Below are 11,628 nucleotides of genomic sequence, written 5' to 3'. Positions count from 1 at the left end.
TCAAAATAGAATCTCACATTTCTATCTACAAGGTAACATTTTGCTTCATCTTGAAATAAGACATAGGACTTTATTTTTTTAAGTCAGAGGTTCCGCGCTTCCGCGGTTGACATAGATCGCAGCGTGCTTAGAATCACAAGTAGCTTGGATACATTTTGCGTAGAATTTTTTAAAAGTTTTAGAGTATCTCTTGTACAGTGTAAGAGCTTGACCTGTACTCTTTTGAGATGCTTAAAAATGTGTGATGTTTCATCTTAAACTATGTTTTCTATACGACAGCCTATTGCTTTTAAACATTTTATGTTTTCTTTCTTTTTACTTATTGTTGATTTTATAATTGTTTTTTTTTTGTTTACTTACACCTTATCTATTTCCATTTACTGAATTTCTTACACATGGGTAAGTTGCTTATCTAGGAGGTATATTTGTGTAGGTATGGTTCCATGAGTGACAGACGGTTCTGGCAGAAAATCAGTGCAGCATGCGTTAACACATTAGCAAAATGCTGAGTCAGCAACCGTTTCGCTTTTGCGGGGACACATTTACAAAATTATGTAAGTACGTACTGTTTTAATTATTGTAATTTTTCTTTTATTTGTGTCCAATTGTGTAAATTTCGTTCTATTTCAGTGTCTTTGTGAGTGTGAATTATTTGTGAACTGGAAACGTTATGCAGCAGTTCAATTGCTGTTTCGGTTTAAAGTTTAGGACAGGAAATTTATTTAACAAGATTTATTCCATATTTTTACTTCAAACGGCAAAATTTGATTGATATCTTGGAAGCTGTTTAGTATGTAGACGACGTTTTGATTTCCATGTTTGTCTAGACAGGTTTCATCGCGAAAAAATACATTTTTGTGATCTCGAAAGACACACGGTCGAAATTTTTTGTTGAATAAAATTCTACCACTTATTTCTACTTATGCTCAGCTTCTTATTTGCTAATGCAAAAATAAGTATCTATTCGAACCACACAAAAATATGTTACCACGGCCTTATTACGTGGGAATAAGATTCTGTGGTACATAATTTTTGAAGTGTTAGATAAGTCCATATTGTTGGACTTGACTGTACATTACATACTAACATTATTCATTATAAATGTGTATGTTTGTTGTTTCTTCACGCTCCAACGATCGGACGTATTTAGATGATATTTGTTAACTGGATCTTGAAAATAACATAGAGAGGGGTAGGTAGTTTAGGTACCAGACAGATATTTCCACAGAAATGGGATGTATCACTGTAATTTATCAAAATCTTCACCGCAAACTGTATTATGAATTTTCGCAGGAGTGTTCTTCATCTCGGCCTACTGCAAAACACAGGCCTCCTCTCAGAACGAGAGGACTTGGGGCATAGTTCCCACGCAGGCCTAGATAGATAACTTCACACACCTTTATGGCCTTAAAAAGTGTTAAGTTGACAGACAGCTGATTTACTCGTCAGTGGCTAGTTTTTAACAAAACAGATCCTCACAATCACTGTAAAAGCGGTACGAATGCCCTCGGAAGGGGTGTCTTGAACCTCATTAATGTAACGGCGTCGTAAAGGCTCCCTCTCACTGGCAACAAACAGGCAGTTTCACGAACAATTATTTGTAGCAATTGATTGAATGTGGTGTCCGGAATAAGGATGTGTGAACTTCCTGAATGAATGAATGATTTAGCGTGCCGTCGCTCTTCAAAGCATCGATTGAGAAAGAGACGGCGCGCTCAAACCACACGGTAGCCGCGTAGTGCCTACGTAGCCTTAGGATATTATAAAGTACTATTTTTACTAACCCTTAAAACGTTTCTGTCACTCTTTTAGTACAGGTAGTTAATGTGGCGATAAAAGACCCCGAGCTGCCTCGCGGATGTCTTCGAACACCTCTGTTCCGTCGTCTTCTTGTCCACCCGCGACAGAAACATAGATATCCACCAAAGGTACAGCAGCTTGGATACAGGACAACGCTGCAGGAATGGTCCCATGCTGATTGCGATTGCGCTTTAGACGACGTTTCCGATTTACCACCGGAGTGAAGCCATCATCATTCGCAATTACTTTCGGCGTAGCTTGATTGGCAGCTGCAGGCTGCTCGTGCGTTCACTTTGAAGAGTTCAAGGGACTCGGGCGGCGCGGTGGGCGGCGAAACGCCTGCGCGTAGGAATCCTTTTGTGCCCGAGATGAAGTGGGAGCAGCAAGGGCCGTCGCAGGCGATACAATGCTGGGCGCAAATTCAGGATGGTAGTAAGTATATCAAACTTTCAAGGAATACTATAACGGCTAAGTTTGCTTGAGAATTATTAGTAGTTTCAAGAGTAAATAGCAGCCTAAGGTATAAAATATACCTAAACTTGGAAGATTCCGTATAAAATCCTTAGAATAAATATGACTTAATTTTTTCGTAATGGCTACGGAACCCTATTTCGGGCGTGTCCGACACGCTCTTGGCCGGTTTTTTTACCTTTTTAATTTAGCAGACCATAAACTATGCACTTAGCCTTCTGATATGTAAGGAATAATGTAGCTTGCAGGTGGTAGGACCTTGTGCAAGGTCCGCCCGGATTGCTACCACCATCTTGCTCGCCAATCCTGCCGTGAAGCAGCAGTGCTTACACTGTTGTTTTTCGGCGTGGAGAGCATGACAGCCGGTGAAATTACTGGCACTTGAGGTATCCCATCTTAGACCTCTAGGTTGGCAATGCATCTGCAATACCCCTGGTGTTGCAGATGTTTATGGGTGGTGGTGATCTCTTACCATCAGGAGACCCACTTGCTCGTTTGCCATCCAATCGAATAAAAAAAAGACTTACAGACATTTTTGAGAAAAATAGCTTGTTTGCCACTGGAATTGTTGCTGTATTGTGTAAAATTTCTTTAAATCACAAAAAATAAAAAACATAAAAGTAAATCCTGCAAATATCATGCGTATTCACGAAAACTTTTTGTAAAATGAAATAGCCGCTTCAAAAGGCACAATCGCCAGTGAAAATTAAAATTAAATCGTGTAAAAGCTCGACAGGGAAATTACCTGAATATTTTGTCAATAAATAAGTTTTATTGTTTTATAGTGCGGCGGGCTTTATTCATTTCTCATTGTGGGAGCGACTGTTTTCGTCATTCGCACTGACAAAAGAAATGCTTTACTGTAATGGAAATAAATACTGAAGGGTGACGGAAGCGTGGCGTAATGGGGTAAGTAAGGAAATAATTTTCCTTGATTTGTTTTCTATTAAGTATTAGTATGATACCATTTTAAACACCTACTCAATGGGGCTTTTAGTAACATTCTATCTTAAAAGTGAATTATATTAAATCCACAACGGTGGCTACAAAACACAGAAATCATAGACAAGAGTAGATTATGTCTACTCAACTAAATACATAACATTTTCTAGTTGGAAAATAATCTCTGCTTTTATCTCATCTCGGCCTATATACTCGTACGTCTCCCTGTCACAGGGCCCTCTCAGAATGAAGCTTGGCCCGTAGTTCCTACGTGGGCCCAGTGCGGATTGGGAACCTTATACATACTATTGAATTTCTTCGCATGTGTGTGCGGTTAATGCGTAAAAGTAAGGAGTTACGATTGGGTTACTTATATTGTAAATCATAGAAAAAAATATCCCTACTTCATTTATATTTTGCGTTTCGTTTTGCAAATGCAAAACATTTTTTTTAACATTTTAAAGGTTACTAAGTTAATTTAGCATTAACTTAGCACTTGTCCATGTCCATTCCACAGGTGACCGTAGACTCTTTCTTCGGTCAACGTGAGGAATAGTAGCGATCTGGGTGATATTTGTAATTTTTTTTTTTTGCAATAACTTATTTAATAAATTTTGCGTGTAAACAAACGATGCACTTTCAGGACAACGAATGTTTTCAGAAATCTGTCTTAAATTATGAAGTTTAATCAGAAATCACGAAATTACTAAAATTCCAACTTATATCCTTTTACCACATGAACAGAAACAGAACCATTAATGAAAATGAAGACAGGTCAACGCCGCATTATAAGACAATAACATTACGCGAAGCTGAGAAACCCCAATTGTTTTGTATTGTATTGTATTTTGTATTTGCAATGAAATTAAGTGCTCAGTGCCGCGTTAAGCGAGTTGATCACGAAGGAAAGACACTGGATTTGAATTGAATTGGTTTTTGTATGGGTTTGTATAGGTCTAGCGTATCTGTACCTACCTATTTCAGGCGATCTATGAGGTAGCTAGGGGAGAATGGGATGGGGTAGGCTAAGCTGATGAGGTCAGGACGTAGTAAAATACGTGCAAGTCCTAGGTAGCGTGTACTTTTTTATACTTAACTGGCCGTTTCCCGCGATTCCGTCCGCGTAGAATTCGGTTTTCACTATCCCGCAGGAACTTCTTAATTTTCCGGGATAAAGACTATCCTATGTCCTTCCCCGGGACTCAAACTAACAGTATACCGAATTTCATCTAAATCGGTTAAGCGGTGGAAGACGTTATGAAGTAACAAACAAACAAATAAACAAACAAACAGACATACAAACATTTGCATTTATTATATTACTGGGATTATAAATTTAATTCAATAAATCAGGCGTTACTTTTTGGAGGGCCACATTAATGAACACATAAACAATTAGGTACTTTGCTCACCCGCGACCTTACCATAGTGTCGATAGTTAAGTCTATGCAATAAGAGTGTGGTCATACTGCCCTTCAGCCTCGATGCAGTATGAACACACACGTCATACAAACTCAATCATAACCAACTCCACACTACGCTGACGAGTTTCGAACTCAATCAGAGTTCATTATCATAACGTTCATAGCGTGGTAAACGTTTGTTAATCTGACTCGTCTATGGATGGAGTTTATTTATTAGTTCCTTGTCTACGAGTGGCCTTTTGTTTATTTGTTTCTTATGTCATCCACTTGAAACAGAGGTTTTTCCGAACCAGTGGTAGATTTTTTTTGACATTCATAAGTGATTGGTATAGCCGAAATTGAATAAAGATATTTTGACATTGACTTTGAATAGTACCGCAAGGAGGACAATAACTTGCAACCCTCACACCTCACTACAAAATCATGAGCGCTTAGTTATTTATTATGTATCTTCCTAAGCACATATATCCCATATAATTGTTCATACAATATTCAACACACCATATAGAATATGCTGTTGATTTTGGCAGACATCCGACATTGAGGGTATGTTTTATTCATAAGTTTTGTACCTCCCTGTACGTGGATGTTAACAGTGATATTGTATGATGAAACGAAATATTTTCGGAGTGCAGGAATGATAGCTAAGATGGTTATCGATATTTGTGATATGTTATAGGTAGAGTCATTCACGATGACGCGTGCCGTGGTTCTTATTGCAATGTCATTAATGTCTAATTTTGACAGAATCACGCGTCTTCGTGGATGGCACTAGGTATAGTTATCTAAAGGTTTGGAGGTTCTCACAAAAATGTGTAAGTAAATAATTGCAACATACCTATTTCGTACATAACTTGCAACGTTCATTTTTTTTTTCATTTATTTACTAAATAGAAAAACAATTTAACATTTTACAATAATGCAATGAGCAAAACCATAGGTACTAAGGTTTAACTGCCGTTGAATTCACTCACATAACCATAAGTTGGTAATTAATCATGATTTATCTATGATTATAGATATGATTGATTTTTAAATAATAATAAGCAATATACAAACCTGGATGAGGGTAACAATAAAATTATATGAATATACTGCGTATCAACAAATCGTCACTACTTAAAAAAAAATCCGTACCTACCTCAAAATAGGTATTTTTTCTGAGTGAACCTTATGAATAAATTATGTCAAGGTTGAATTTTGTTGACTGATTTTAGAAACGAGATTTTTTCAAAGTAGTGACGAAGTACCTAACAAAATCGTGAGTCAACCTTATGCCCTGGTTTCTGATACCACCCGCCGCCAGCGACCGGTGACCGACGCGTGTCCGCGACCGACGACGTTCGAATGTTTAGTTCGGGGATGTTTCAGAGTGGTATCTCTGAATCATCATCAACAATATCGACCTACCCCCGCCGGTGACGTTTCAGAGAAACCACCCTCAAACATTCCCGAACAAAACATTCGAACGTCGTCGGTCGCGGACACGCGTCGGTCACCGGTCGCCGACCAGAGAAATCAGGGCCTTTGGGGAAAAAATTAACTTTGTTATTTGTCTGTCAGTTAGCAGCGGTAGTATTTTCTTGCACTTGACTGTACGGAGTCCTTGGCAGGTTTTTCAATTTAATAATATAACTAGCTTTTGCCCGCGGCTCCGCCCGCGTGGTATTCGGTTATCGCGCGCTGTTCCCTCGGGAACTGTACATTTTTCCCGGATAAAAAGTAACCTATGTCACTCTCGGGCCCATAAACTATCTCTGTAAGATATGGTGCACTGGTTGTAATGAAGATAGCTATAACACTGACTGAACACTCCTAAGATATTAAAAGTACCTATTTCTCAAGCCCGATTTATCACAATTTTGGGAAGCGGCGCTCGGTTGGCCTGACATTTTAGAACAAAAACCACTCGCTGACGGCGACGTTTCCAAAGCAGGCGCACACTGTCAACATAGGGCAAGTACAGCCGAGCGCGTCGCTAACATAGCCCCCCCCAGTGCTTTAGCACTCTTCTACCAAAGGCAGGGGAGCGACGCGAGACGCTGACCGGCGCAGCGTGCCGCTTTGAGTAGAGATCTCGACGACTCTCGTTCGCCCGTCTCTTCCTGGAAAAACCTTCGAAATTTTACCTCGTTGCCAGACATTGCGTGGGGAGTCGGGGTCCACGACCAGCACAAGATCACCAGGACGGAGAGACCTCTGCTCCTGCTGCCACCTCTTTCTCGGCAGCAGTTGTGGCAGAAACTCCTTCAGCCATCTCTTCCAGTACATGTCGGCTAACCTCTGGGCCGTTCTCCACCTTTTTCTCAAACTCAAATCAGCGTCGTTAAACATACCAGCTGGCGGCAAATTCGATGAGGATCCTATTAAAAAATGATTAGGCGTAAGCGCCTCAGAACTGCCGGGCTCTACAGAGACGTGAGTAAGAGGTCGGCCATTAACGATACCTTCTACCTCGGTGAGCAGCGTAGCCAAGACCTCGTCTCTGGGTGCACGTTCCTTTAGTATCACGCGCAGGGCGGTCTTGACACTTCTAATAAGGCGCTCCCACGCCCCCCCCCAATGGGGGCTGCAGGGCGGGATAAAGGTCCATTGTGCGCCATTATTGACAGCTTCAGTCTTCACTGCCTCATTATCTATCTCCTCCATGGACCTTTTTAGTTCTTTGTCAGCAGCTCGCAGGTTAGTGCCGTTATCTGAATAGACAAATCGAGGCCAGCCGCGTCTAGACGCCATTCTACGAAGAGCCATTATAAGTGCGTCTGAAGTAAGTGAGTGCACTATTTCGACGTGAATAGCGCGAACCGTAAGACAAGTGAAGAGAACTCCATACCTTTTCTCGCGACGCCTACCCACAACGACCTCCATGGGGCCGAACAGATCCACTCCGCAAAAGGTGAACGGCCTCTGGTGATGAGCCATGCGCGCTTCTGGTAAGTCACCCATTCTTGGAATCTGCGGCTTAGCCTTTCTCAATCTACAAAGCATGCAACGGGATGCAACATACTTAACAGTCGGTCTTAATCTAATTACCCAATATTTCTGTTTCAGGTCGTTGACGATGGACTCGGGCTGACCGTGCGCTGCCTTCACGTGGTAGTGCCGCACCAGCAGCCTCGTCGTCGGATGTGACCCGTCGAGAATGAACGGTCTTTTCGTTTCCAGGGCGACTTCTGGAGCAGCATCAATGCGGCCGCCGACACGCAGGAGGCCATCTTCATCTAGATAGGGCGACAAGGTGAGTAGCCTACTATCCCGCGATATCATTTTATTCCTTTTTATTTCAGCGATCTCCTTACCGAAGCTCTCCGCCTGTGCGTGCCGCAGCAGTAGCCGCTCGGCGCGATCCATGCTTGCGCAGTCGTCGTCAACGCAGGTAAGTTTCCTACACTTACCTATAAATTTTAGGACAGCAGCAGTGGACCTCAGCAGCCGCAACCAGGATGAAAATCGATCAGGGTTAGGTACAGGTAATTCTGACCCCTTTAATTCGATTGTATTTACATACCCAGAAAATACCTCTTTACTTTCAGGCTCTAAGAAATTTACTGGCCAATAGCGTTCATCCGAATATAAAATTGAGGACCCTTAAACCAGTCATTTAAAAATAAATTGTAGTCAAATACCTCCCTGGTAGCTATATCGGCCACATTCAATTTAGTGGGGACATATCTCCATTCCGATACACTAGTAAGGTCATCGATCTCGCCTAGTCGATTTGCTTCGAATGCCTTGTAGTTGCGGGAGCTGTTGTTCAACCAATGCAACACGGTGGTCGAGTCGCACCAAAAGTAACGCCGCGCGACGTCCAGCTTATGTGCCTTCTGAATAGCGTCAGCCAACCGTGCCGCTAATAACGCCGCTTGCAACTCTAAGCGAGGCACTGTCAGGGACTTAACAGGCGCAACCCTACACTTACTAGCTACAAATGCTATTTAATTTCACCTTCGTCGTACCAGCGCCAATAAGCGACCGCGCTCATTGCTTTAACTGCGGCATCACTAAACACGTGTAATTCTAAGTTCATATAACTTGCATTTTTACTTTTAGCATTCGCAGCAGGCAGCGGTGTCGGTGAGCGCGCGGCGGGCTTCGTAGCACTAGTTTCGCCGGCGGCGTAGGCGTCTACGCGCGGCTGCGTCGTAGCGCTCGTAGCAGAGGGCTGCGGGAAGGCGCTCGCGCCGTCAGCGACCAGTTTATTCTCCATCTCGCTCATCATCATCATCATCATCAGCCCGAAGACGTCCACTGCTGGACAAAGGCCTCCCCCTTAGAACGCCACAATGAACGACAACTTGCCACTTGCATCCACCGGTTTCCCGCTACTCTCACGATGTCGTCAGTCCACCTGGTGGGAGGCCTGCCAACGCTTCGTCTTCCGGTTCGTGGTCGCCACTCGAGGACTTTTCTCCCCCAACGGTTATCTGTTCTTCGAGCGATGTGGCCTGCCCATTGCCACTTCAATTTGCATATTTTTCCAGCTATGTCAGTGACTTTAGTTCTTCGACGAATTTCCGTATTCCGGATTCTATCGCACAAAGAAACTCCAAGCATAGCTCTCTCCATAGCTCGTTGCGTGACTTTGAGCCTCTCTAAGAGGCCAACAGTTAAGGACCACGTCTCAGCGCCATAAGTCATCACTGGCAACACACACTGGTCGAAGACTCTAGTCTTCAGGCACTGCGGAATATTGGACGAGAAGACATCACGAAGTTTCCCGAACGCTGCCCATCCGAGTTGGATTCTTCGGGCGACCTCTTTGTCGAAGTTGGACCTACCCAACTGGACAACTTGTCCAAGGTAAACATAGTGGTCAACAACTTCGAGTACATCGTTCCCAACGATAACCGGCACGGGTGTGACATGGACATTTGACATGATTTTAGTCTTGTCCATGTTCATCTTAAGACCCACCTGTTGGGAGACGATACTGAGGTCACTGAGCATAGTATTGAGCTCCTCCAGCGACTCCGCCATTATGACTATATCATCGGCAAAACGAAGATGGGTGATGTACTCGCCGTTGATATTGATGCCGAACCTGTTCCAGTCCAAGAGCTTGAAAACGTCCTCCAACGCATTTGTGAACAGTTTCGGAGAAATAACGTCTCCCTGTCTCACACCTCGCTGCAGTTGGATTGGTTGTGTACTCTCGTCCTGCAACCGGATCGACATAGTGGCGCTGCTGTACAAACTCTTTAACACCTCGATGTATCTATAGTCAATATGGCATCGCTGAAGGGACTGCAGTACAGCCCAGGTCTCGATTGAATCGAAGGCTTTTTCATAGTCCACAAACGCTAAACATAGTGGCCGATTATACTCCTCGGTCTTCTGTATAATCTGGCGGAGCGTGTGAATGTGGTCTATGGTGCTAAAGCCTTTACGGAATCCAGCTTGTTCGGGAGGCTGGAAATCATCAAATCTTCGCTCGAGACGATTCGTAATGACCCTCGAAAACAACTTGTATACATGACTCAGGAGTGAGATGGGTCTATAGTTCTTCAATAAGGTATTGTCGCCTTTTTTGAAGAAGAGCACCACCACACTCCTGTGCCATGCTTCCGGCGTGGTACCCTCGAGTATGACGGAATTAAATAACCTCTGGAGGACTACAAGTACCGGTTTACCACCCGCTCTCAGAAGTTCTGTCGTGATTCCGTCATCCCCCGGAGCCTTGTTGTTTTTAAGTTGTTTGAGAGCCACTCTAATCTCGTACAGGCTGATATCTGGGATGTCTTCAGTGTAATGACGGGCCATCTCGCTCGCACTATAATAAAACCTAGGCACACGTATTTTATTTATAATTTTAAGGAGTTCGATCCACTCACACCATTTCTTGTAAATATCATTTGGGATTTCGTTATCCCATCCGATATCTAAACGCCACGTATCCTGGAGCATAATCCGACCTTGGATTATAAAGGGCGACAAAAACCCAAAAACGTCAAATATTGACATTATAACACGAAGCATTATTCTTTTTGTCGGCCTTTGCTTGTGTTGAATTATGCAATCAGGAATACGTTTTAACGAGACATCGAACCCCAACTCGTCCGTACCTGGGTACCACAACAAACCAAGTGTGCGCTCACCTTCATACTGCTGGTCAATTTTGAATCGTACGGCTGCAGTACCTAAAGTTTCTTCCGGTATACTGTTTAGGACAGCAAGGCTGTTGCTGGTCCAGTTGCGGATCTCGAACCCGCCCTCCTTGTGTATGTTGGTGACGTCCCGTACCATCTGGACGGCCGTGGCCTCGTCGGGCAGGCTCTGGATGTAGTCATCCATGTAATGAGAATTGACTACAGCATCTACGGCGGCCGGCGACGACGACTCGTAGCGCAATGCATTTTTGTTTTTAATGAATTGCGCAACGAACGGAGAACATTTTGCGCCGAATATTAGGGATGTCATTACATAAGTTTTCACTGGGCCAGTAGGGTTGTCTCGCCACAGAAATCGAAGTGCGTTTTGGTCTTGTGGTTGGATCTTTACCCTGAGGAACATGTCTTTAATGTCTCCCGTTACAGCTACTTTATTTTCTCTAAAACGCAGCATAATTCCAAATAGCGAGCAGAGTAGATCCGGACCCTTATGCAGATAATCGTTAAGACACAAACCTTCAGTCGTATCTGCGGCGTCGAAGACCAAGCGCAGCTTTTTTTTATTGATATTATCTACGCCAAAATGTGGCAAATACCACGTCCTGTCGGTGCGTCGAGTGTCCTGTAGCTCCCTGGCAAAGGAATTTACAAATAAATGATCCACACGTTCGGCGTACCTCTGAGCGTATCCGGTGTCCTTTGCATTTTCCTTTCGATTCCGTTCAGCCTCTTGAGCGCGTTCGGATACGAGTCTGGCATCGAGCAATCGGGGTCCCGCCAGGGCAGGCCGACGTGCCAGCGCCCGTCAACAAGCGTCGCCGTCTGCTCGAGCTGTTCAACGGCGCTCACATCGTCCCTGTTTTGCCGCGGCTTACCTGCCACTC

The 11,628-nt window shown here is 43.6% G+C and overlaps 2 protein-coding genes across 2 annotated transcripts; both read right to left on the bottom strand.

The window, feature by feature from the left end:
- Window positions 1-6,638: 6,638 nt before the first annotated feature.
- On the bottom strand, window positions 6,639-7,988 carry LOC141440207 (uncharacterized). The gene has a single exon (XM_074104671.1). The coding sequence runs from the start codon at window positions 7,986-7,988 to the stop codon at window positions 6,639-6,641; it is 1,350 nt and encodes a 449-aa protein (XP_073960772.1).
- Window positions 7,989-8,182: 194 nt separating this feature from the next.
- LOC141440206 (uncharacterized) lies at window positions 8,183-11,375 on the bottom strand. The gene is made up of 2 exons (XM_074104670.1): window positions 10,428-11,375; window positions 8,183-8,530 (listed from the first exon to the last, which is right to left on the bottom strand). Exons 1-2 carry the CDS (start codon window positions 11,196-11,198, stop codon window positions 8,183-8,185), a joined length of 1,119 nt encoding a protein of 372 aa, XP_073960771.1. The 5' UTR covers window positions 11,199-11,375.
- Between the last annotated feature and the right edge of the window lie 253 nt (window positions 11,376-11,628).

This window comes from Choristoneura fumiferana, chromosome 22 (assembly GCF_025370935.1).
Source record: "Choristoneura fumiferana chromosome 22, NRCan_CFum_1, whole genome shotgun sequence".
NCBI classification, from domain to species: Eukaryota; Metazoa; Arthropoda; class Insecta; order Lepidoptera; family Tortricidae; genus Choristoneura; species Choristoneura fumiferana.
This window is presented reverse-complemented; position numbering and strand designations above follow the sequence as displayed.